The 24,043-nt window shown below is 44.7% G+C and overlaps 1 protein-coding gene and 1 non-coding gene across 3 annotated transcripts in view; both read right to left on the reverse strand.

The window, feature by feature from the left end:
* Nucleotides 1–19,195, reverse strand: part of MTO1 (mitochondrial tRNA translation optimization 1) — a 42,483-nt gene extending 23,288 nt beyond the window's left edge. For both annotated transcript variants that reach the window (XM_030809328.1, XM_030809327.1), the window contains exons 1-4: nt 18,861–19,195; nt 14,576–14,775; nt 14,378–14,495; nt 7,377–7,666 (exon numbers count right to left, since the gene is read on the reverse strand). In XM_030809328.1, the coding sequence (XP_030665188.1) occupies nt 7,377–7,666; nt 14,378–14,495; nt 14,576–14,775; nt 18,861–19,077 (825 nt within the window). In that variant the 5' untranslated portion in view covers nt 19,078–19,195. The remainder of the gene's footprint in view (nt 1–7,376; nt 7,667–14,377; nt 14,496–14,575; nt 14,776–18,860) is intronic.
* Nucleotides 16,756–16,858, reverse strand: LOC115834519. The gene has a single exon (XR_004029466.1). It is a non-coding gene; the product is annotated as a U6 spliceosomal RNA (small nuclear RNA).
* Nucleotides 19,196–24,043: the final 4,848 nt, after the last annotated feature.

Genomic DNA, 24,043 nt, shown 5'->3' on the forward strand with positions numbered 1-24,043 from the left:
TTAAGTCATCAGAGGGATACGATCAGACAAATAAAGAATGAGGGAAGTTTTAGAGAACAAATGACTCAATTTCTTCCATATGTAATGCTTAAAAGAGAAAAAAAAGGAGGGAGCCTGTTATAAAACTAAGGCAGGATAGGTAGTCAAAGAAGTAACCATGTTCTCGGGAGGCAGCAACCATGGTGACCACACAATTAGCACAGTAAACCTCAGTATTTGCATTGTAATTGAGCTCATTCAAGCAATGCTATCTTCAGTAGGGACTTTGCCCTGTAGAGAGCATGTGAACTTTGATTTTACTTGTCCTCAAACTGACCCTTTACTCATTTTAATAGTAAAAGACACACCTGTGGGTGGAGGTTTAAGACGCTAATGAGACATGGGACATATGAACAAGCATGTACGCCTAAGTACTACACTTGTGCACCCAGAAGACCACCTAGAACATGCTTACAAGTAACAACTCTTTCTACCGCCTATTAATAAGCATGTAAAACTCCCATACAGGGAGTCTCCTTAGTGCCAGTATTTGCTTTCTCATTCTTAATGAGCAGTCCACCCTGAATTCTCACTCTCAGGGTGTACTATTATGCAACTAACTTTTAAAATATTATTTTTCTTTTGCAATAAATTACTCTATGCCGCACTTCTTTTGCTGTGTGTCTCCTGTTTAAACTCTTTTAAACTAAGAAAACCCAAACTGAGGTATCACAACAGTCATCAACAAAACATATCACCAATAAGGTTCCTGGTTCAAATAAAACAACTGTAAAAAACATTTTTGAGGCAAATAGAGAAAACTGAATACTGAGTGCAAGATGATGTTAGGAAATTATGTTTTTTTTTTTTTTTTTTTTTTTTTTTTTTTTAAGAAACAAGGTCTCATTCTGTCACCTAGACTGGAGTGCAGTGGCTTGATCATAGCTCATTGCAGCACTCAATTTCTGGACTCAAGCAATCCCCCTACCTCAGCCTCCCCAGTAGCTGGGACTACAAGTGAAAGCCACCACGCCTGGCTAATTTTTAAATTTTTTGTAGAGATAGGGTCTCACTATGTTACCTAGGCTGGTCTCAATCTCCTGGCCTCAAGCAATCCTCCCAACTTGGCCTTCCAAAGTGCTGACAGCCACTGTGAGCCACTGTGCCCAGCCCAGAAATTTTGTTTTGCTGGGCATAATATTAGTCTTGCGGTTACTTTTTTTTTTTTTTTTTTCTGAGACGGAGTCTCACCCCGTCACCCAGGCTGGAGTGCAATGGTGCAATCTCAGCTCACTGCAACCTCTGCCTCCCGGGTTTAAGCGATTCTGCCTACCTCAGTCTCCTGAGTAGCTGGGATTACAGGTTCACGCTACTACACCCCACTAATTTTTGTATTTTCAGTAGAGACGGGGTTTCACTATGTTAGCCAGGCTGGTCTCGAACTCTTGACCTCAGGCGATCCACCTGCCTCAGCCTCCCAAAGTGCTGGGATTACAGGTGTGAGCCACCGTGCCTGGCCATGGTTACTTTTTTAAAAAAGTTATTGCCAAGCGCAAGTGGCTCACACCTGTAATACCAACACTTTGGGAGGCCAAGATGGGTGGAGCACGAGGTCCGAAGTTTGAGATCAGCCTGGTCAACATGGTGAAATCCTGTCTCTACTAAAAATACAAAAATTAGCTGGGCATGGTGGCGGGTGCCTGCAATCCCAGCTACTCGGGAAGCCAAAGCATAAGAATTGCTTGAACCTGGGAGGCAGAGGTTGCAGTGAGCCGAGATTGCACCATTGCATTCCAGCCTGGATGACAGGGCGAGATTCCGTCTCGAAAAAAAAAAGGTGTTTTTGTGCCCACCCAGGGACTCCTCCTTGCTTTGTTTGGGCTGGGCGCTGTGGCTCACGCCTGTAATCCCAGCACTTTGGGAGGCCAAGGTGGGTGGATCACCTAAGGTCAGGAGTTTGAGAACAGCCTGGTCAACATGGTAAAACTCCATCTCTACTAAAAAAATACAAAAAATTAGCCAGGCATGGTGGCAGGTGCCTGTAATCCCAGCTACTTGGGAGGCTGAGGCAGGAGAATCGCTTGAACCCAGGGGGTGGAGGTTGCAGTGAGCCGAGCTTGCGCCATTACCATTGCACTCCAGCCTGGGCGAGACTCTGTCTCAAAAAAAAAGAAAGGGTTATCATAATTTGCATACTACCAAAGCAAATATATAAAAGTATCTTGCTCGGCCGGGCGCAGTGGCTCATGCTTGTAATCCCAGCACTTTGGGAGGCCGAGGCGGACAGATCACGAGGTCAGGAGATCAAGACCACAGTGAAACCCCGTCTCTCCTAAAAATACAAAAAATTAGCCGGGCGTGGTGGCGGGCGCCTGTAGTCCCAGCTACTCAGAGAGGCTGAGGCAGGAGAATGGCGTGAACCCGGGAGGCAGAGCTTGCAGTGAGCCGAGATTGCGCCACTGCACTCCAGCCTGGGCGACAGTGCAAGACTCCGTCTCAAAAAATAAAAAATAAAAAAAATATAAAAGTATCTTGCTCAAAGTAACAGAATATTTGAAGCCATGCATCAGGATAACACTCACCAGAAACTAAGACCATCAGTTCTTTTTTTTTTTGTACAGACAGGGTCTCATGTTGCCCAGGCTGGTCTTGAACTCCTAGGCTTAAGTGATCCTCCTACCTTGGCCTCCCAAAGTGCTGGTATTACAGGTGAGAGTCACTGTGCCTGGCCAATTCTTCATCCTCAATCTTAAACACACACAATATACTTTTTTTTTTTTTTTTTTTGAGACAGAGTCTTGCTCTGTTGCCAGGCTAGAGTGCAGTGGCATCATCTCTCCTCACTGCAACCTCCGCCTCCCGGGTTCAAGCAATTCTGCCTCAGCCTCCCAAGTAGCTGGGACTACAGGGGCATGCCACTATGCCCAGCTAATTTTTGTATTTTTAGTAGAGACGGGGTTTCACCATGTTGGCCACGATGGTCTCAATCTTTTGATCTTGTGATCCACCTGCCTCGACCTCCCAAAGTGCTGGGATTACAGGCGTGAGCCACCACGCCAAGCCACATTTTTTTAAAACTCAAAAGACAGGTAAAAGTGGCCTCTACACTTCAAAAATGTCGGCATCATTAAAGATTGACAAACTGTTCCAGATAAAAGACTTTAAAGAGAAATGACACTTAAACGCAATGCATGACCCTAGATTGGGAATAAAAAGGTTGTTTTGGGCTAGGCTTGGTGGCTCATACTTATAATCCCAGCACTTTGGGGGCCCAAGGCAGGCAGATCCCTTCGGTCCATGAGTTTGAGACCAGCCTGGGTGACACTGCAAAAACTCATCTCTACAAAAAATACAAAAAGTAGCCAGGCATGGTGGTGAGCACCTGTGGTCGCGGCTACTTGGGAGGCTGAGGTGGAAGGATCATCCAAGCCTGGGAGACAGAGGCTACAGTGAGCTGAGATTGCACCACTGCACTCCAGCCTGGGCAACACAGTGAGATCCTATCTTAAAAAAAAAAAAAAAAAAAAAGCTGCTTTGGACAATATTTAACAATTAGCAAAATGTGACTACGGACTTTATGTTAGATGATAGCACTGTATCAGCGTTAAATTCTCTGAATTTCTTTTTTTTTTTTTTTTTTTTTAGACATAGTCTTGCTGTTGCCCAGGCTGGAGTGCAGTGGCACAATCTCGGCTCACTGCAACCTCCCCATCCCTGGTTCAAGCGATTCTTATGCTTCAGCCTCCTGGGCAGCTGGGATTACAGGCGCATGCCACCATGCCCAGCTAATTTTTGTATTTTTAGTAGAGGTGGGGTTTCACCATATTGGCCAGGCTGGTCTTGAACTCCTGACCTCAAATGATCCACCTGCCTCGGCCTCCCAAAGTGCTAGGATTACAGGCATGGGCCACTACGCCCGGACTCTTTTCCGTCTTTAAAAAAATTTTTTGGTCAGGCGCAGTGGCTCATGTGTGTAATCCTAACCCTTTGGGAGGCCAAGGCGGGCAGACCATTTGAGAACAGGAGTTCAAAACCAGCCTTCCCAACATGGTGAAATCCTGTCTCTACTAAAAATACAAAAATTAGTCAGGTGTGTCAGCGGGTGCCTGTAATCCCGGCTACTGAGGAGGCTGAGGCATGAGAACTGATTGAACCCAGAAGGCGAGATTGCAGTAAGCCGAGATTGCACCACTGCACTCCAGCCTGGTGGATAGTGTGAGACTCCGCCTCAAAAAAAAAAAAAAAAATTAAATTTTATTGTCCCTGCATCGTACTCTGAATTCATCATTGCGTAAGGGTTATATAAAAGGATGTCTCTGTGCTTAGTTGAGATATAGGCTTAAGGTAAGAGCTCATCATCTCTGCAATTTACTCCCAAATATTCCAGAAAAAAAAGAATAAGAATAAATGTGTATATTACCATCTTACACAGTAAATATGGACATAAATTGATATACCTATAGAGATAAATATGGTAAAATATTAACAATGAGTGACTTTCAATGGTTAACAAGAGTTTGTTGTAATAGTCTTACAACTTTTTCTTGATGTTGCTTACTTTTTCTTTTTGTTTTTCTCTGTCTTTTTAAAATAAAATTATTTGTATGTGTTGAGGGTTAACTTTTTCTTTTTTTTTTTTTTTTTGAGATGGAGTCTTGCTCTGTTGCCCAGGCTGGAGGCTGGAGTGCCGTGGCACAATCACAGCTAACTGCAACCTCTGCCTCCCAGGTTCGAGCAATTTTCCTGCCTCAGCCTCCTGAGTAGCTGGGATTACAGGCATGAGCCACCAAGCCTGGCTAATTTTTTTTTTTATATATATTTTTAGTAGGGATGGAGTTTCACCATGTTGGCCAGACTGGTCTTGAACTCCTGACCTCAAGTGATCCACCCACCTCGGCCTCCCAAACTGTTGGGATTACAGGCATGAGCCACCGCACCCAACCGAGGGTTAACTTTCAATAAATCGCAGCGAGGTAGTTGCTCTGCTATGTCTGAAACCCCACCCCAGAAGCAGGTTGTCTAAGAATGGTCCAGTGTCAGGTTCTCCACAAAAATGTGTTGTGTGATGGGCAAGAGGGCGGCTGCCTTTCCAGCAGCACCACCTGATATTGTTTCAAAAAGCTTAATTTAGGCCGGGCATGGTGGCTCACGCCTGTAATCCCAGCATTTTGGGAGGCCGAAGGTGGATCACCTGAGGTCAAGACCAGTTGGGTGCGGTGGCTCATGCCTGTAATCCCAACACTTTGGGTGGCTGAGGCAGGCGGATCACCTGAGGTCGGGAGTTTGTGACCAGCCTGACCAACATGGAGAAACCCTATCCACTAAAAATACAAAATTAGTCAGGTGTGGTGGTACCGCCTGTAATCCCAGCTACTCAAGAGGCCAAGGCAGGAGAATCGCTTGAACCTGGGAGACGGACGTTGCAGTGAGCTGAGATCGCGCTGTTGCACTCCAGCCTGGGCAACAAGAGTGAAATGCCATCTCAAAAAAAAAAAAAAAAAGAGTTCAAGACCAGCCTGATCAACATGGTGAAACCCTGTCTCTACTAAAAATACAAAAACAAATTAGCCGGGCATGGCGGTGGGCACCTGTAATCCCAGCTACTAGGGAGGCTGAGGCAGGAGAATTGCTTGAACCCAGGGGGCGGAGGCTGCAGTGAGCTGAAATCGTGCCATTGCACCACAGGCTGGGCAACAAGACTGAATCTCCATCTCAAAAAGCAAAACAAAACAAAACAAAAAACGCCTATTTGACCAGGCGCAGTGGCTCATGCCTGTAATCCCAGCACTTTGAGAGGCTGAGGTGGGCAGATGGCTTGAGCTCAGGAGTACGACAAGACCAGCCTGGGCAATATGGCGAGACCTTGTCTCTATTAAAAATAATAATAAATGAAAAAAATTTTTTAAATAAAAGCTTAATTTACAAAATATGTAAAGTTATAAAAGTAATGAAATTTAAGATTTGCCAGGCACGGTGGCTCACGCCTGTAATGCTAGCACTTTGGGAGGCTGAGGAGGGTGGATCACCTAAGGTAAGGAGTTTGAGACCAGCCTGGCCAAGATGGCGAAACACCGTCTCTATTAAAAATACAAAAATTAGCCAGTGTGGTGGCAGGAGCCTGTAATCCCAGCTACTCAGGAGGCTGAGGCAGGAGAATTGCTTGAACCCGGGAGGCGGAGGTTGCAGTGAGCCGAGATTGCGCCATTGCACTCCAGCCTGGGCAACAATGGCGAAACTCCGTCTCAAAAAAAGAAAAAAAAAAAAAAAAAGTCAGGTGCAGTGGCTCACACCTGTAATCCCAGCACCAGCACTTTGGGAGGTTGAGGCAGGTGGATCACCTGAGGTCAGGAGTTCAAAACCAGGCTGGCCAACATGGTGAAACCCCATCTCTACAAAACTATAGAAATTAGCCAGGCATGATGGCGGGTGCCTGCAATCCCAGCTACTAGGGAGGCTGAGGTGGGAGAATCGCTTGAACCCAGGATGCGGAAGTTGCAGTGTGCCAAGATTTTGCCATCGCACTCCAGCAGGGTGACAGAGGACAGAGTGAGACTGTCTCAAAAAAAAAAAAAAAAAAAAAAAAAAAAAAAAAGAAATTTACGATTTATGGGGAAATACCCAGTTAGCCAAGTTAGCTAACCCCTTTTAGAGATTACTTATTTAGGCTCAGTGCAGTGGCTGACGCCTATAATCCCAGCACTTTGAGAGGCTGAAATGGGTGGATCACGAGGTCAGGAGTTCGAGACCAGCCTGGCCAACATGGTGAAACCCTGTTTCTATTAAAAATATAAAAATAGCCAGGTGTGGTGGCGAGCCCCTGTATACTTGGGAGGCTGAGGCAGAAGAACTGCTTGAACCCAGGAGGCAGAGGTTGCAGTGAGCTGAGATCGTGCCACTGCTCTACAGTCTGGGTGACAGAGCAAGTCTCCATCTCAAAAAAAAAAAGGATTACTTCTTTGGCTGGGTTCGGTGGTTTACACCTGCAATCCCAGCACTTTGGGAGGGCAAGGCGGGGTGGATCCTTTGAGCCCAAGAGTTCGAGACCAGCCTGGGTAACATAGTGAAACCCCATTTCTCAAAAAAATTTTAAAAAGCCAGGCACAATGGCTCATGCCTATGGTCTCAGCTACTCGAGGGGGTTGAGGTGGGAGGATCACTTGAGCCCAGGAGGTCAAGGCTGTAGTGACCCATAATTGTACCACTGCACTCCAGCCTGGGTGACAAGGTGAGACCTTATCTCAAAAAAAGAAAAAAAAAAAAATCACTTCTTTGCACTATAAGCAATAGTGCTATAAAGTGAACTGCTGCCAAAAAAAAAAAAAAAAAAAAAGTTACAGTGCTTCCTGCTGTGAATAGCCAATACCAGCTGTAAGCCAGGTTTTCATAAAGTATCTTACCTTAATCCATACTGTCTCATTGGTAAAGCTGAATGGTATGGATGGATCGTCCGGTGTATGCTTGTTTAGAATACTGAAATTAATGGACTCTTTGGCAATTCGGGGTGGAGTCCCAGTCTTCAACCTTCCCACCACAAACCCTAACTTCTCCAGTGTCTGAGCCAATCCTATAGAAGGCTGATCCCCTAAACGTCCTGCTGGATGCGTCTCCAATCCAATTACAATCATGCCTCTTAGAAATGTCCCAGTAGTCAGAATCACACTCTCTGCATATACTGTGCTTCCATCCACTAAATAACAAGAAAAAAGAATAAAGTCATTATCTATCTATCTATCTATCTATCTATCTATCTATCTATCTATCTACTTATCTGAGACGAAGTCTCGCTCTATCGCCAGGCTGGAGGGCAGTGGTGCAATCTCCGCTCACTGCAACCTCCGCCTCCCGGGTTCAAGCAATTCTCCTGCCTCAGCCTCTTGAGTAGCTGAGATTACAGGCATGCGCCACCACACTCAGCTAGTTTTATATTTTTAGTAGAGATAGGGTTTCTCCATGTTGGTCAGGCTGGTCTCGAATTCCCGACCTCAGGTGATCCACCCACCTCTGCCTCCCAAAGTGCTGGGATTACAGGCGTGAGCCACCGTGCCCAGCCTAAAGTCATTTTTTAAATTGTTACCATGGATCAAAATGGAATGTGACTATTTTACATTACAACTACAGAAAAACTATCAGTCTTTAGAAACTTGAGAATCTTTTTTAATATTTTTGTTTTTTCAAGCCTTACCGACATATAACAGACATAAAAAACTGTATATATTTAGAGTACGCAACATGGTGTTTTGATACAAGTATATATTCTGTGATGATACCCACAATCAAGCTAATTAATATAACCATCACCTCACATAGTTACATGTTTTGTTTGTGTGGTGAGAACACTTATGATCTACTCCCTTAGCAAATTTCAAGTCTATCATACATTATTATTAACTACAGTCAGCATACTGCTCACTGGATTGCTAGAACTTATTCAACTTACAGCTAAAAATGTGTAACCTTTGAGCAATATCTTCCCATTTCCCCTACCCCAGACAAAGAATTTTAAATGAGTAAGAAGGCTAAGATGTTATCAATCTCAATCTAAGCAATCTAGGAGAGAGAATGCAATGTGTTATCACCAATTCACATGTACCTAAAATCGTATCAGCACTAAAAAGTTAGTCTCAATTAATTTAAAAAATTAATTAATTTTAGACTTCAGGATAAACATGGCATACAACCTCACATTTCTTCTCCCTTCTAAAACTCAAAGAAAATTAAATAGGGGAATAAAAAAGGTATAAAACCAAAAGGACAAGTAAAGAAAAAGAACCAGTCAGAAAATGAGAAATTTCAATATATTTTTGAAAGATAGAAAGTGGTTGGAAGAATGGTAACTCACCTAGCAGAGGGGAGACAGCTATAACTTAAGTATTAATATCTGAAGAGAAGATATATCAATGAGAATGAACTAATTTGCCCTGCAAAGGCTCAGAAATTAGAGAATTGAGAATAAGAACTGAAGAGGAATGTAGAAATGAAACTTGGGCCAGAAAATGAAAGAAACAGCTGAAATTTACACATTAAGGTTTTGTCCTCAGATAGCTCTACCTTACAGTAAAACGGAGGTTTATTCTTCAGGTAATGGGGACTTTTTGTTTAACGGGTACAGAATTTTAATTTGGGATGATAAAAAAGTTCAAGAGACAGTTGGTGGTGATGGGTGCACAATACTGTCAATGTACTTAACAGCACTGAATTGTACACTTAAAAACGGTTAAAATGGTACATTTTATGGTTTTTATATTTTACCACAAAAAAAGTGTTATTGTTGGGCCTATAAAATATGGACAGGATCACAAAAAAGCATTTAAAGATATTAAATTAAATCGGCCAGGCTCAGTGGCTCATGACTATAATACGAACACTTTGAGACTGGGGCAGGAAGATCACTTGAGCCCAGGGGTTCAAGACCAGTCCTGGCAACATAGTGAGACCCCCATCTCTACAAAAAAAAAAATAATAAATTAGCCAGGGGTGGTGACACATGCCTGTGGTCCCAGCTACACAGGAGGCTGAGGCAGGAAGATCACTTGGGTCCAGGTGGTCGAGGCTACAGTGAGCTGTGATCATGCCACTGCACCCTAGCCTAAGCAATAAGGCGAGAACTTTTCTCAAAAATAAAAAAATAAACAATTTAAGGGTATAAACGTAAACACTAATAAAAACAATATAACCATTAAATCTGGAAAATAAAGTCAGGGGAGAAAAGGAAATGAAAGTAAAACTAATTTAGTAATCGTTACTTGAGGGAAGTCAGTAAGCATATTATATATAAAATCATAGCTTTTAAGGTAACCATCAGAACAAACCCACAAACTTAAAAAAAAAAAGCATGGCCTTCAAAAGCAAAGCAAACACAGATTAAGTTTTTTTTAAAAAAAAAAAAATACAGACAAACAGTGTGTATAATATGCTACGATTTTGTGAAAACAACAAAAAATATGTATACATATGCATGAAGACATGTACATATGCCTAGGTAGAAAGACCACACAACAGATTAACAAAGCAAATGCTCCTGAGGAAGAAAACTGGCTGGTTGAGGGGACAAAGTGAAGGAGACAGACTATCTTTTTTTTTTCTATTGAGACAGACTCTTGCTCTCTCACCCAGGCTGGAGTGCAGTAGCAACATCTTGGCTCACTGCAACCTCCATCTCCCAGGTTCAAGTGATTCTCCTGTCTCAGCCTCCTGAGTAGCTGAGACTATAGGAGTGAGCCATCATGCCTGGCTAATTTTTGTATTTTTAGTAGAGACGAGTTTCGCCATGTTGGCCAGACTGGTCTCAAACTCCCAACCTCAGGTGATCCCAACGTGCTGGTATTACAGGTGTGAGCCATAATCACATAATGCCCATAATGCCCAGCTAAGACAGACTATCCTTTCACTCTATATGCTTCTTGTAGCCTTTAAGTTGTTGGCCCTAAGTATGTATTTCCCAATCAAGAAAATTAATAGATCTATAATAAAAATGAAAATGGGAATTAAGGTATGTATTTTAAAAGATGACACTCCTGGGCTGGGCGCGGTGGCTCATGCCTGTAATCCCAGCACCTTGGGAGGCCGGGGTGGGCGGACCACAAGGTCACGAGATCGAGACCATCCTAGCTAACACGGTGAAACCCCATCTCTACTAAAAGTAGAAAAAAATTAGCCAGGCATGGTGGCACGCGCCTGTAGTCCCAGCTACTCAAGAGGTTGAGGCAGGAGAAGCACTTGAACTCGAGGGGCAGAGGTTGCAGTAAGCCGAGATCGCGCCATTGCGCTCCAGCCTGGGCTACACAGCGAGACTCTGTCTCAAAAATAAATAAATAAATAAAATAAAAATAAATAAATAAATAAATAAAATAAAAGATGACACTCCCTGGCACAGCCTCTCTTACCATTTTGTTCCCAGAATGCTAGTGGGCAGCCATATTCTTCTCTTAGGTGGAAAATTGATTCTTCTGAGAACTAACAGACATTGATATTTGAGAATTCACCAAACCAAAAGGCTGGTTCAAGTCTTTTCTTTTTTTTTGAGACGGAGTTTTGCTCTTGTTACCAGGCTGGAGTGCAGTGGCACTATCACGGCTTACCACAACCCGCACCTCCAGGGTTCAAGTGGTTCTCCTGCCTCAGCCTCCCAAGTGGCTGGGATTACAGGCATGTGCCACCATACCTGGGTAATTTTGGATTTTTAGTAGAGACGGGGTTTCTCCATGTTGGTCAGGCTGGTCTCGAACTCCCAACCTCAGGTGATCCACCCACCTCGGCCTCCTAAAGTGCTGGGATTACAGGCGTGAGCCACCGCGTCTGGCAGTTCAAGTCTTAATCACCACCAGAATCAGCCAGGCAATAAAATTAACTGTGCACACAGAAATCTTCCAGTCAGTGTTTTAGTGCCTTATTTATTTATTTAGAGACAGAGTCTCACTCTTGTCGCCCAGGCTGGAGTGCAGTGGCATGATCTCGGCTCACTGCAACCTCCGCCTCCTGGGTTCAAGCGATTCTCTTGCCTCAGCCTCCTGAGTAGCTGGGATTACAGGTGCATGCCACCACGCCCAGCTAATTTTTGTATTTTTAGTAGAGACAGGTTCACCACGTTGGCCAGGCTAGTCTCAAACTCCTGACCTCAGGTGATCCGCCCACCTCAGCCTCCCAAAGTGCTGGGATTACAGGTGTGAGCCACCATGCCCAGCCTAGTGCCTCATTTAAAAATGTAACAGGCTGGGCATGGCAGCTCATGCCTGTAATCCCAACACTTTGGGTGGTTGAGGTGGGAGGATCACTTGAGCCTAGGAGTTCAAGACCGGTCTAGGCAACATAGGGAGATCCCACATCTCCAAAAAAATTGAAAATAAGCTGGGTGTGGTGGTGTACACCTATAGTCCCAGCTACTTGGGAGGTTGAGGTGGGAGGATCACCTCTGGGAGGTGGAGGCTACAGTGAGCGATCATAGTGCCACTGCACTCCAACCTGGGTGACAGTGTAAGACCCTGTCTCCAAAACCAAAAACGCAAAGAAGTAAACAGAAAACCAAAGTTCGCTAGACACTTAAAGGAAGTTGTGTACATGGAAGAGTGCAGCCCAAACACATAAACAGAACTAAAAAATCTGGAGAAGGTCAGGCGTGGTGGCTCACGCCTGTTAATACCAGCACTTTGGGAGGTGGAGGTAGGCAGATCACTTGAGGTCAGGAGTTTGAGACCAGCCTGGCCAACATGGTGAAACCCTGTCTCCCCTAAAAACACAAAATTTAGCTGGGCATGGTTGCTGGTGTCTGTAATCCCAGCTACTCGGGAGGCTGAGGCAGGAGAATTGCTTGAATCCAGGAGATGGAGGTTGCAGTGAGCCAAGATCGTACCACTGCACTCCAGCCTGGGTGACAGAGTGAGACTCTGTCTCAAAATAAATAAATAAATAAAATGCAGCAATTATTAACTCAAGACAAAACCAAGTATATGAAAGGGACAAACATAATACACTTCCACGCAGTAAACAATACTTAGTCAATAATGTAAATACTATCAACCAAAAATTATGGTATAATTATATCAGAAGGAGAGAGGGAAGGAAAATTGGATATTAAAGAGAATTACCATAATAATAAGTTAATAGGCTGGGCACAGTGCTCACGCCTGTAATCCCAGCATTTTCGGACGCTGAGGCACGCGGATAGCTTGAGGTCAGGAGTTCAAGACCAGCCTGACCAACAGGGTGAAACCCTGTCTCTACTAAAAATACAAAAAATTAGCTGGGCATGGTGGCAGGCGCCTGTAATCCCAGCTACTTGGGAGGCTGAGGCAGGAGAATTGCTTGAACCTGGGAGGGGAACGTTGCAGTGAGCTGAGATGGTACCACAGCACTCCAGCCTAGGCAACAGAGCCAGACTGTGTCTCAAAAAATGTTAATAGATGGCTGGGTGCCGTGGCTCACAGCTGTAATCCCAGCACTCTGGGAGGGCGAGGCGGGTGGATCACAAGGTCAGGAGAACGAGACCATCCTGGCCAACGTGGTGAAACCCCATCTCTACTAAAAACACAAAAATTAGCTGGGCATGGTGGTACATGCCTATAGTCCCAGCTACTCAGGAGGCTGAGGCAGGAGAATCGCTTGAACCTGGGAGGCAGAGGTTGCAGTGAGCTGATATCGCACCACTGCATTCCAGCCTGGCACAGAGTGAGACTCCGTTTCAAAAAAAAAAAAAAGTTAATAGATAATGTCTAGAACTGTAAATTAGGAAGTAAAAACATAAGCCTGCTATTTAGAAATATGGAAGTATATACAATAAGTGACAACCAAAAAAGTTGAAGTGTCTGTCTCCAGGGAAGGAGATGGTTGTTTTCCCACATAAATTTCTAAATTTCTTTTATTTTATTTTATTTTATTTTATTTATTTATTTATTTATTTATTTATTTATTTATTTTGAGACAGCGTTTCGCTCTTGTTGCCCAGGCTGGAGAGCAATGGTGAGATCTCGGCTCACTGTAACCTCCGCCTCCCGGGTTCAAGTGATTCTCTGGCCTCAGCCTCCTGAGTAGCTGGGATTTCAAGCATGTGCCACCACACCTGGCTAATTTTGTATTTTTAGTAGAGACGTGTTTCTCCATGTTGTTCGGGCTGGTCTTGAACTCCCAACCTCAGGCGATCTGCCTGCCTCGGCCTCCCAAAGTCTTGGGATTACAGGTGTGAGCCACTACACCCAAACTTATTTATTTTTTTTGACACAGGGTCTCACTCTGTTGCCCAGGCTGGAGTGCAGTGGCATAATCACAGAAGTCTCAACCTCCTGGGCTCAAGCAATCCTCCCACTTCAGCTACTTGAGTAGCTGACACTACCTGCTACCACACCGGCTAATTTTTGTATTTTTTTGTAGACATGAGGTTTTGCCATCTTGCCGAGGCTGGTCTCAAACTCCGAGGCTCAAGCAATCCACCTACCTCGGCCTCCCAAAGTGCTAGGATTACAGGCATGAGCCACCATGCCCAGATCCTTTTAATATTTTAAGAAAAAATTATATGCATGAGTTATTTTGATAAAAAACATACATAACTCTTTTCCATAAAAATATATATAAGCTGTTAAAATATGAATTTTTTAAAAAATTAAAGTCAGAACCAGAAAAAACAGAAATTACAATAGAAAGATGGGAAGAGAGGGAGACATAAATATGCAGATTATAAAGTTCTACACTAAGATGGAACATGGTACTGATGAGCCTAGAATTTGACTGAGCATCATAAATACCAAGATGAAAAGAGAAACATATTTATTTATATAGTTTTCCCCATCCAGGTAGAGAAAATGCAACAAGTTCCTTGAATAAGCAACATATCTCCACACTGCTCTAAAATAAATTTCTCACATGGAATTTGATATGCTGTTATCATACACCATCTATAACCAATACGTACCCAAAACAACCCCACTGACACGGCATTTCCCAGTGTGTTCAGGCTCTGGTTCTGTAAGAATAAGATCTTCTACAGCTCCCTCCTGAACAGTAAGCAGTGGTGTATTCAAGATTTCTTTCTGTCAAAAGAAAATGCCAGTTGAAACATGGTAATTAAACAATCACTATAATCTTTCCTGTGCTCATGCCCTATTTTTACCTGCATGTTCTGTTTATAGAGTTTCCTATCAATCTGAGCTCTCAGACCCCACACAGCTGGTCCCTTACGCCGGTTTAATACTTTATAGTGTACACCAGACTGGTCACAGATGCGAGAACACAGGCCATCCAAGGCATCTACTTCCCTCATTAAATGTCCCTTTCCGATGCCACCAAAGGAAGGATTACATGACATCTGACCTAAAGAGAATAGACATAAACAAAATAAATATATGAGCACCTTGCACATAGTGACTACTTAATAAGGAAATATTTATACAGGTGACTATAATCATCTCATATGATAAAAAATAGAAAATGTGAAAGATATACTACAAAGAAAATTCCAAAGACCCAATGGGATGCAAAAGTGTCCAGGGCAACCTGGATAACAAACCACTTCCTGAACTTCCTTTTGTTTTTTTTTAAGATGGAGTCTCACTCTGTCACCCAGGGTGGAGTGCAGTGGTACAATCTCGGCTCACTGCAACCTCTCCCTCCTGGATTCAAGCGATTCTCCTGCCTCAGCATCCCGAGTAGCTGGGATTACAGGTGTCCGGCACTACACCCGGCTAATTTTTGTATTTTTGGTAGAGACGGGTTTCACCATGTTGACCAGGCTGGTCTCAAACTCCTGACCTCAGGTGATCTGCCCATCTCGGCCTCCCAAAGTGCTGGGACTACAGCCATGAGCCACCGTGCCCGGCCTGAACTTTCTTTTGAATCTCTTCCTTGATGCATATTTTTACTGTTTCACTAGGTTGCCTTTTCCTTTCAAATATGTAATCCTTACCCCATGAAACCTTTCTAAATCAAGTATACTTGGTTTTTAAATGTAATTGTTCTTTTTTGATACAGCACCAGAGGAATCTACCAAATCAAGCACACTTGTAAGAAGTCCCTAGTCCTTCAACATAAATAAGGACAAAAATAAATAAATAAATAAAGGGCCGGGTGTGGTGGCTCACGCCTGTAATCCTAGCACTTTGGGAGGCCAAGGAGGGTGGATTGCTGGAGCTCAGGAGTTTCAGACCATCCTGGGCAACACGGTGAAACCCTGCCTCCACTAAAATACAAAAAAATTAGCCAGGCGTGGCAGTTTGCACCTGTCATCCCAGCTACTTGGGGAGGCTGAGGCAAAAGAATCGCTTGAACCTGGGAGGCTGAGGTTGCAGTGAGCCGAGATGGCAACCATCGCACTCCAGCCTGGGTGACAAGAGTGAGACTCTGTCTCAAAAAAAAAAAAAAAAAAAAAAAAAAAAAAACAGGCCCCTTGGCACTGGTTCAGTTACAACCAATTATGTCTTCCATAAATGCCATCTGATATTTTCTTTTTGCACTTACTTTGCAGAATTAAATATAATTAAATTACAAATTTCTTGCGAGTGAAGACCATATTTTATACCTTTCCCTTACATTTACACAGTCTTACTCAGAGGTCTAAACCCACGTGATTACCTCAAAAGTTTTTATAGAAGGTGGAGGGATGGGCAAGTTGTGTCAATATCCACATATCCACTGCCACCACATCAAGAATCAAGACCTCCAAAAGTTGTTCTTTTTTTTTGAGACAAGAGTTTCGCTCTTGTTGCCCAGGCTGGAGTGCAATGGCACGATCTCAGCTCACTGCAACCTCCACCTCCTGGGTTCAAGCGATTCTCCTGCCTCAGCCTCCCAAGTAGCTGGGATTACAGGGATACGCCACCACGCCTGGCTAATTTTTTTTTTTTTTTTTTTTTTTTTTTTTGAGACAGGGTTTCTCCATGTTGGTCAGGCTGGTCTCGAACTCCCGACATCAGGTGATCTGCCCACCTTGACCTCCCAAACTGCTGGGATTACAGGCATGAGCCACCGTGCCCAGCCAAGACCTCCAAAAGTTTTAATGGTCTCCACAGGGAGACTGGATAGCACGGCGATTATGAGCCTGAAGTGTCATTATGAGGAGAGTGTGTGAAAGAGATCTGGCTCAATTTCTAGACCTACCACTTATGAGCTCTGTGATCATGGCAAGTTACCTAACATAACTTAGTCTCTCTACTGTAAAAACAGGAATGACAGCTGTGGTAGATTATTTTCCTCCCTTTTCCTTTGAAATAGAAGACTCCTAGGCTCCCCAAATGCTGGGATTACAAGTGTGAGTAATCACCCCTGGCCTAGGTCTTTATTTTATTATTATTTTTTAAAAATATGGAACACTTCACAAATGTGTGCATCATCCTTGTGCAGGGGCTATGCTAATCCCTATATCATTCCAATTTTAGTTTATGTTGTTGCCAAAGCAAGCACTAGGTCTTTATTTTTTAAAAATATAAACAACAGGCCAGGCGTGGTGGCTCACGCCTGTAATCCCAGCACTTTGGGAGGCTGAGACAGGTGGATCACCTGAAGTCAGGAGTTCGAGACCAGCCTGGCCAACATGATGAAACCCCATCTCTACTAAAAATACAAAAAATTAGCTGGGCGTGGTGGTGGGCTCCTCTAATCCTAGCTACTTGGGAGGCTGAGGCAGGAAATCGCTTGAACCCGGGAGGTGGAGGTTGCAGTGAGCCAAGATTGCACCACTGCATTCTAGCCTGGTCAACAACATCAAAACTCTGTCTCAAAAATGAAAAAAAAGAAAAGAAAAAAAAACCCACTTGAATGTATGATGAGAAAAGTATAATCTTTTAGGAAATCACATAGCCTCCTCTCCCCCACTCACAAAACCGCAGTTAATAGTATACATTTCTTCACAGTTACGAGCTGAATGGTCATTTTAAAGAAGAATTTCAGGAATAAATACGTGATTTATTCACAACTTTTACAAAACAAGTAAATATTCTAATTACTGCTCCTAAGCAAAAGGAAGGAGGAAAGACCGAGGCATATATAGTTTACAAGTTGATGTTTTAACTAGTATCTATCATGATGCTACAGAATGGCCATCCAACCATTACCCATTAGAGCAAAAAAAGTACTGTCCAGTACTAAGCACAAAATCCAGGGACGACAACCCAGAAGGAATATAGGATGCAAAAGGTAGCATGGCGCTGGGCGCGGTGGCTCACGCCTGCAATCCCAGCACTTTGGGAGGCTGAGGCGGGCGGATCACAAGGTCAGGAGACTGAGACCATCCTGGCTAACATGTTGAAACCCCATCTCTACTAAAAATACAAAGAAAAAAAAATTAGCCGGGCGTGGTGGTGGGTGCCTGTAATCCCAGCTACTCGGGAGGCTGAGGCAGGAGAATGGCATTAACCCGGGAGGCGGCGCTTGCAGTGAGCCGAGATGGCGCCACTGCACTTGAGCCTGGGTGACACTGCAAGACTCCGTCTCAAAAAAAAAAAAAAAAAAAAAAAGGTAGCATGGTTCTTCCAAAGGGCGTCACAAAATCTTGACAGAAACACAAAGATCAGGCTGGGCAGAGTGCTGTGCACCTGCAATCCCAGCTACTGGTTACGCAGAGGCAGGAAAAGTTCTTGAGTCCAGAAAGCAGAGCCTGTAATGTGCAACGATCGTGCCTATGAGTTGTCACTGCACTCCAGCCTGGGCAACATAGCGAGACCGTCTCTAAAAAAAATTTTTTTTAATAAAAACACAAGAACCGTTTAATAAACGATTTTTAAATTTTATTATTATTATCATTATTTGGAGATGGAGTTTTGCTCTTTTGCCCAGGCTGGAGTGAAGTGGCGCAATCTCGGCTCACTGCAACCTCTGCCTCTGGGTTCAAGCAATTCTCCTGCCTCAGCCTCCCGAGTAGCTGGAATTACAGGCATGCGCCACCATGCCCGGCTAATTTTTGTATTTTTAGTAGAGACGGGGTTTCGCCGTGTTGGCCAAGCTGGTCTCAAACTCCTGACCTCAGATGATCCACCTGCCTCGGCATCCCAAAGTGCTGGGATTAAAGAAGTGAGCCACTGCACCGGCCATAAACCATTGTTAATGTTAATTTACCCTTTATCTGGAGTAACATAGTAGAAGGCAAACGCAGCAATGAACTAAGAAGCTACCAGCGAGTATTCTTGAAGTTTCTCCCTTTCCCAAGGCACGGACTCTGAACCCCAACCTCCCACAACGGACGACTGTCAGCAGCAGCATAATCTATGGTTCGCAGAATAGACTAATACAGAGTTCTGGCCTGGCCCGCCTGATCCTTGCGAGACACTGATCGAGGCTAAAACCATAGAAGGTAGGATTCTCACTAGCTTTGAGGGAGGGAGGAGGTCCCCCGCTTCAGACCGGGGGAGGCAGGAAGGAAGCAGCCTGCGTCCTACGCCAAGTTCCACAGCACCCGCGCTCCTCACCGATCGTATCCACGCGGTGAGTGAGAAGCAGAGTCCGAGAGCCGCACCGAGCGGCGGCGGTGGCTGCCTCAGTCCCGGCATGTCCTCCACCAATGACTATCACGTCGAAGTGCGGAGTCCGGGGCGCCGCGCTGTCACTGCTCAACCGTGCCAACGGAAATTGCTGCTTGGTGAAGGAAACCGCGACCCAACGGCCACAGCCTCGGAAGTAGAACATGCTGGGAGAAAAATCTATCTGACTTTGAAGCTGACACGAGTGACGGTCAAAAGAACTTACGCAACAAGACAGAACCTGCAGGGCGCGGCCATCTTGTTTTAATGTCGCGGCGTAGGACGTCTACGTCCAGCGGCGCCGCCGCTGATTGGCGGTTTGGAGCTACTTTCCTAGTGAGGGAGACAGGTGATCGCACGGATGGCCAGTTGTGTATTTTCTTTCCTAGTTCGTGCGGGCTTTTTTTTTTTTTTTTTTTTTTTTTTTTTTTCCTGAGACGGAGTCTCGCTCTGTCGCCCAAGCTGGAGTGCAGTGGCGCGATTTCGGCTCACTGCAAGCTCCGCCTCCCTGGTTGGCGCCATTCTGCCTCAGCCTCCAGAGTAGCTGTGACTACAGGCGCCCGCCACTGCGCGCGGCTAATTTTTTGTATTTTTAGTAGACTGGATTTCACCGTATTAGCCAGGATGTTCTCGATCTCCTGACTTCGTGATCCGCCCGTGCGGGCTTTTTGATTTCCTGTGGTTCTGGCTTGGGAGCTCCTACTAAAGGTCATCTTTTGTACTTTCTCAGGCCCTGCAGTCTTTATCGCCAGGTGGCCACCTACGATCAAAGAATTTGATCACTTTGCCTTATCAGATCTTTGTGATCTGGCAATCTGATACACTGTCACCTTCTGTTTGTCTATAAAACCTAAGGGCTGAAAATAAGAATAGATTCGGGCCGGGCGCAGTGGCTCACGCCTGTATTCCCAGCACTCTGGGAGGCCGAAGCAGGTGGATCACGAGGTCAGGAGATGGAGACCATCCTGGCCAACATGGTGAAATCCCATCTCTACTAAAAAAAAAAAAAAAAAAAAAAAAAAAAAAAAAAATTAGCCAGGAGTGGTGGCATGCGCCTGTAATCCCAGCTACTCAGGAGGCTGAGGCAGGAGAATTGCTTGAACCTGGGAGGCGGAGGTTGCAATGAGCCAAGATTGTGCCACTGCACTCCAGCCTGGGCGACAGAGCAAGACTCTGTCTCAAAAAAAAAAAAAAGAAAGAAAGAAAGAAAAGAAAAAGAATAGGTTCCAAAGGAGTTCAAATATATTTGTGGACTGAAAGATTCATGATGGTGTCCGGGCATGGTGGCTCACGCCTGTAATCCTAGCACTTTGGGAGGCCGAGGGGGGCGGACTGCCTGAGCTCAGGAGTTCGAGACCAATCTGGGCAACATGGTGAAACCCCATCTGTACTAAAATACAAAAAAAAATTAGCCAGGTGTGGCGGCGTGCACCTGTAGTCCCAGCTACTTGGGAGGCTGAGGCAGGAGAATTGCTTGAACCCGTAGGCAGAGGTTGCAGTGAGCCAAGATTGTGCCACTGCACTCTAGCCTGGCGACAGAGTGAGACTCCGTCTCAAAAAAAAAAGAGAGAGATTCATGATGGCTAATTAGAAGAATCGGTTGGTTGGAGGTTAAATGTCCAGCCCTTTGGAATTCACAGCCTTTCACAATTCACAGCCTTTCTCAGAAAGGAAACGTTTGACTGGAGAATAAAACAAGTGTGGTATTGCAGGATCCGGCCAGCAGCCCACAATGCAATGGGGCTCTTTCTTTGTTCCCAGGCGGAGTGGCAGGTCGAGAAATAATAGACACACACAAGATAGTGAAAGCTGGGTCCAGGGGAGGTCACTGCCTTCTGGTCCCGCGATGCCGCCAATACACTGGACATACCAGCATGTATTATTAAGTTTAGTGAGGGCAGGGGTAGGTTAGTGAGGGATTTAGGATCATTTGGTTATGAGGTGAGATGGTCACATGGGGATGAAGTAATTCTTTAACATAACATCTGTATGCAGAAGTACAGTATACAGAGATAACAACTTACAATATAGTGTGTGCATCAGTAATTTCTAACAGAACCTTAAAACAGAAACAGTCTTTCCATAACCTACGATTAGCAAGATATGAATCAGCAGTAACAGTTGCAGCAAAAGCTGGTTACAAATAATCCATAGAAACAGGACGTGAAGCTAGACAATCAGACCAGAAATTCTCAGAAGGGAGTATGCCTTAACCCTAAAGAGGCCTAGAAGAGCCGTGGCAAGATGAGGGTGTTTATAGCCCTATCTTACCCATAGGGACAGGCGCCCCTCATGCATCCATTTAGAGGCTTTCCACAAGGGTTGCATTCCATTCCCAGAGCTATGAACATCTGCTTTTCTGGGATAGGAATCCTGGTGATGCACGTCTGTTCATAGGCTCTCTGCAGGGGGAAGCACATCACCCGCTTTGGCTCATTCTAGCAGTCCAACCTGGCATTGTCTTTACACAATCCTGCATGCAACTTCATATTTACAATAATCAGGAGCATTTCATCTTTTATTTCATAGCAATAGTTTCAGGGGGTCTCCCTACAGCGTGGCAGTTTTATTGTTCTAATTATAAAAAGTATCAAATACATAGGCCGGGAGTGGTGGCTCACGCCTGTAATCCCAACACTTTGGGAGGCCAAGGTGGCGGATCACTTGAGTCCGCCAGGAGTTTGAGACCAGCCTGGTCAATATGGCGAAACCCTATCTCTACTAAAAATAGAAAAATTAACCTGACATGGTTCTGAGTGCCTGTAGTCCCAGCTACTCAGGAGGCTGAGGCAGGAGAATCGCTTGAACCCAGGAGGCAGAGGTTGCAGTGAGCCCAGATGGTGCCACTGCACTCAAGCCTGGGTGACTGAGACCCTGTCTCAAAAAAACAAAACAAAACAAAACAAAAACCCATAAAACAAAAACAGTAAACATTATTTCTTTTCTTTATTATTATTTTTTTCATAATAGGATCTTCTTCTGTTTCCCAGGCTGGAGTGCAGTGGTGCTATCATGGCTCACTGCAACCTCCACCTCCTGGACTCAAGCGATCCTCCTGCCTCCATCTCCCAAATAGCTGGGACCACAGATGTGGGTGGACACTAGGCCTGGCTAATTTGGTTTCTTTGTTGTTCTTTTTTGTTTGTTTGTAGACATGGGGTTGAGGGAGGGGGTGTCTCACTATGTTGCCCAGGTTGGTCTTGAACTCCTGGCCTCAACCAATCCTCCCAAAGTGCTGGGATTACAGGTGTGAGCCCTGCTCCCAGCCCATTTTTGATATTTTTTCTTTAAAATTTTTTTTTTCGCTTTCTGCAACTTCGGTTAAATATTTTTTAATAAAAATTAGATCATAGTGTGTGCAGTTTTGTAATCTATTCTTTACTTAATAATCATGAACACTTTTCTATCCAAAAAAATAATAACAATAACTTAAGACATAAGGAAACTTTGGATGATACCTTAGGGATGAGGGAAAGTACCCAAAAATTAAAGTGGGAAGGCATTCATATCTCAAGTACAGAAAGCCTTTAGAAAGCATGTGCAGTGCAAAGTGGGGGGTTTACAGAGGAAGCAGCAGCTCTGTGTAGACCTCCTGGGCCACAGGTAGGCTTCACAGAGGGGCTTGCAAAAGGATCAACTTCTGGGGTATGATTCTCTGGCCCAGGCAGCTGTATGCAGGCAAGGTGGGAATTTTAGTTTCTCTGTCTAGAAGGCTGTGGACAGGTTATAGACAGGTCAAGGCTACAAAGTCACAAGGAGATCATTTTCTGGGCTTGTGACTGAGATAGGCTCTACCAGATGTTCTCATACCCAAGGCTGACTAGAGACAAACATGAGGTATACAGAGTAAGATGTAATCCCAGCATTTTGGGAAGCCAATGTGGGCATATCACTTGAAGCCAGGAGTTCGAGACCAGCCTGGACAGCATGGTGAAACCTCATCTCTACTAAAAATACAAAAATTAGCCAGGGTGGTGGTGTGTGCCTGTAATCCCAGCTACTTGGGAGGCTGAGGTACAAATTGCTGCAATGAGCTGACATTGCACTGCTGCACTCCAGCTTGGGTGGCAGAGTGAGACGCTGTCTCAGAAAAAAAAAAAGAAGAAGTGGTAAAGTCAACCAGATAAAATATATACCCACAAATAAATTTCCTGGGGTTTCCTACTAGATAAAATCCAAGTTCCACATCAAGACCCAACTAAACAGTCATTTTCTCTGTGATTTGGACACTGATTGTTGCAGCAAGGTTGAATAAAGAATGAGTTCTCCTCCTTTGGTAGGCCAATAGTAGAGATATTTGATCTGGCCCAGTGGGTTGTTGCTTGCAAGCTTCTGGTTAAAGAAACCACCAATGACTTAAGGGGACTTCAGAAACTGATGGAAGAGAGCATTTATTTTATTTTATTTTATTTTTCTTGAGATGGAGTCTCGCTCTGTCTCCCAGTCTGGAGTGCAGTGGCACGATCTCGGCTCACGGCAACCTCCGCCTCCCAGGTTCAAGCAATTCTCCTGCCTCAGCCTCCCGTGTAGCTGGGACTATGGGTGCCGGCCACCATGCAAGGCTAATTTTTGTATTTTTAGTAGAGACGGGGTTTCACCATATTGGTCAGGCTGGTCTCAAACTCCCGACCTCAGGTGATCCACCTGTCTCAGCCTCTCAAAGTGCTGGGATTACAGGCGTGAGCCACCGCGCCCGACTGAGAGCATTTATTTTTATGTATTTTTTTTTTTTTGAGATGGAGTCTTGCTCTGTTGCCCAGGCTGGAGTGCAATGGTGCCATCTTGGCTCACTGAAACCTCCACCTCCCAGGTTCAATCAATTCTCCTGCCTCAGCCTCCCGAGTAGTTGGGATTACAGGCGCCCACCACCACACCCATCTAATTTTTGTATTTTTAGTAGAGACAGGTTTCACCATCTTGCCCAGGCTGGTCTCAAACTCCTGACCTTGAGATCTGCCCGCCTCAGCCTCTCAAAGTGCTGGGATTACAGGAGTGAGCCACTGCACCCAGCCCGGAAGAGAGCATTAAACTAACTGTAGAGTCATTTATAGGATTTCATGACAAGCAGCTGAAGTCCTTGGAGAAAACAAACAGAACCATAGAGCAGAGGCCTTCAGAATGTGGTAGTTACC

This window comes from Nomascus leucogenys, chromosome 3 (genome assembly GCF_006542625.1).
Source record: "Nomascus leucogenys isolate Asia chromosome 3, Asia_NLE_v1, whole genome shotgun sequence".
Lineage (NCBI taxonomy): Eukaryota > Metazoa > Chordata > Mammalia > Primates > Hylobatidae > Nomascus > Nomascus leucogenys.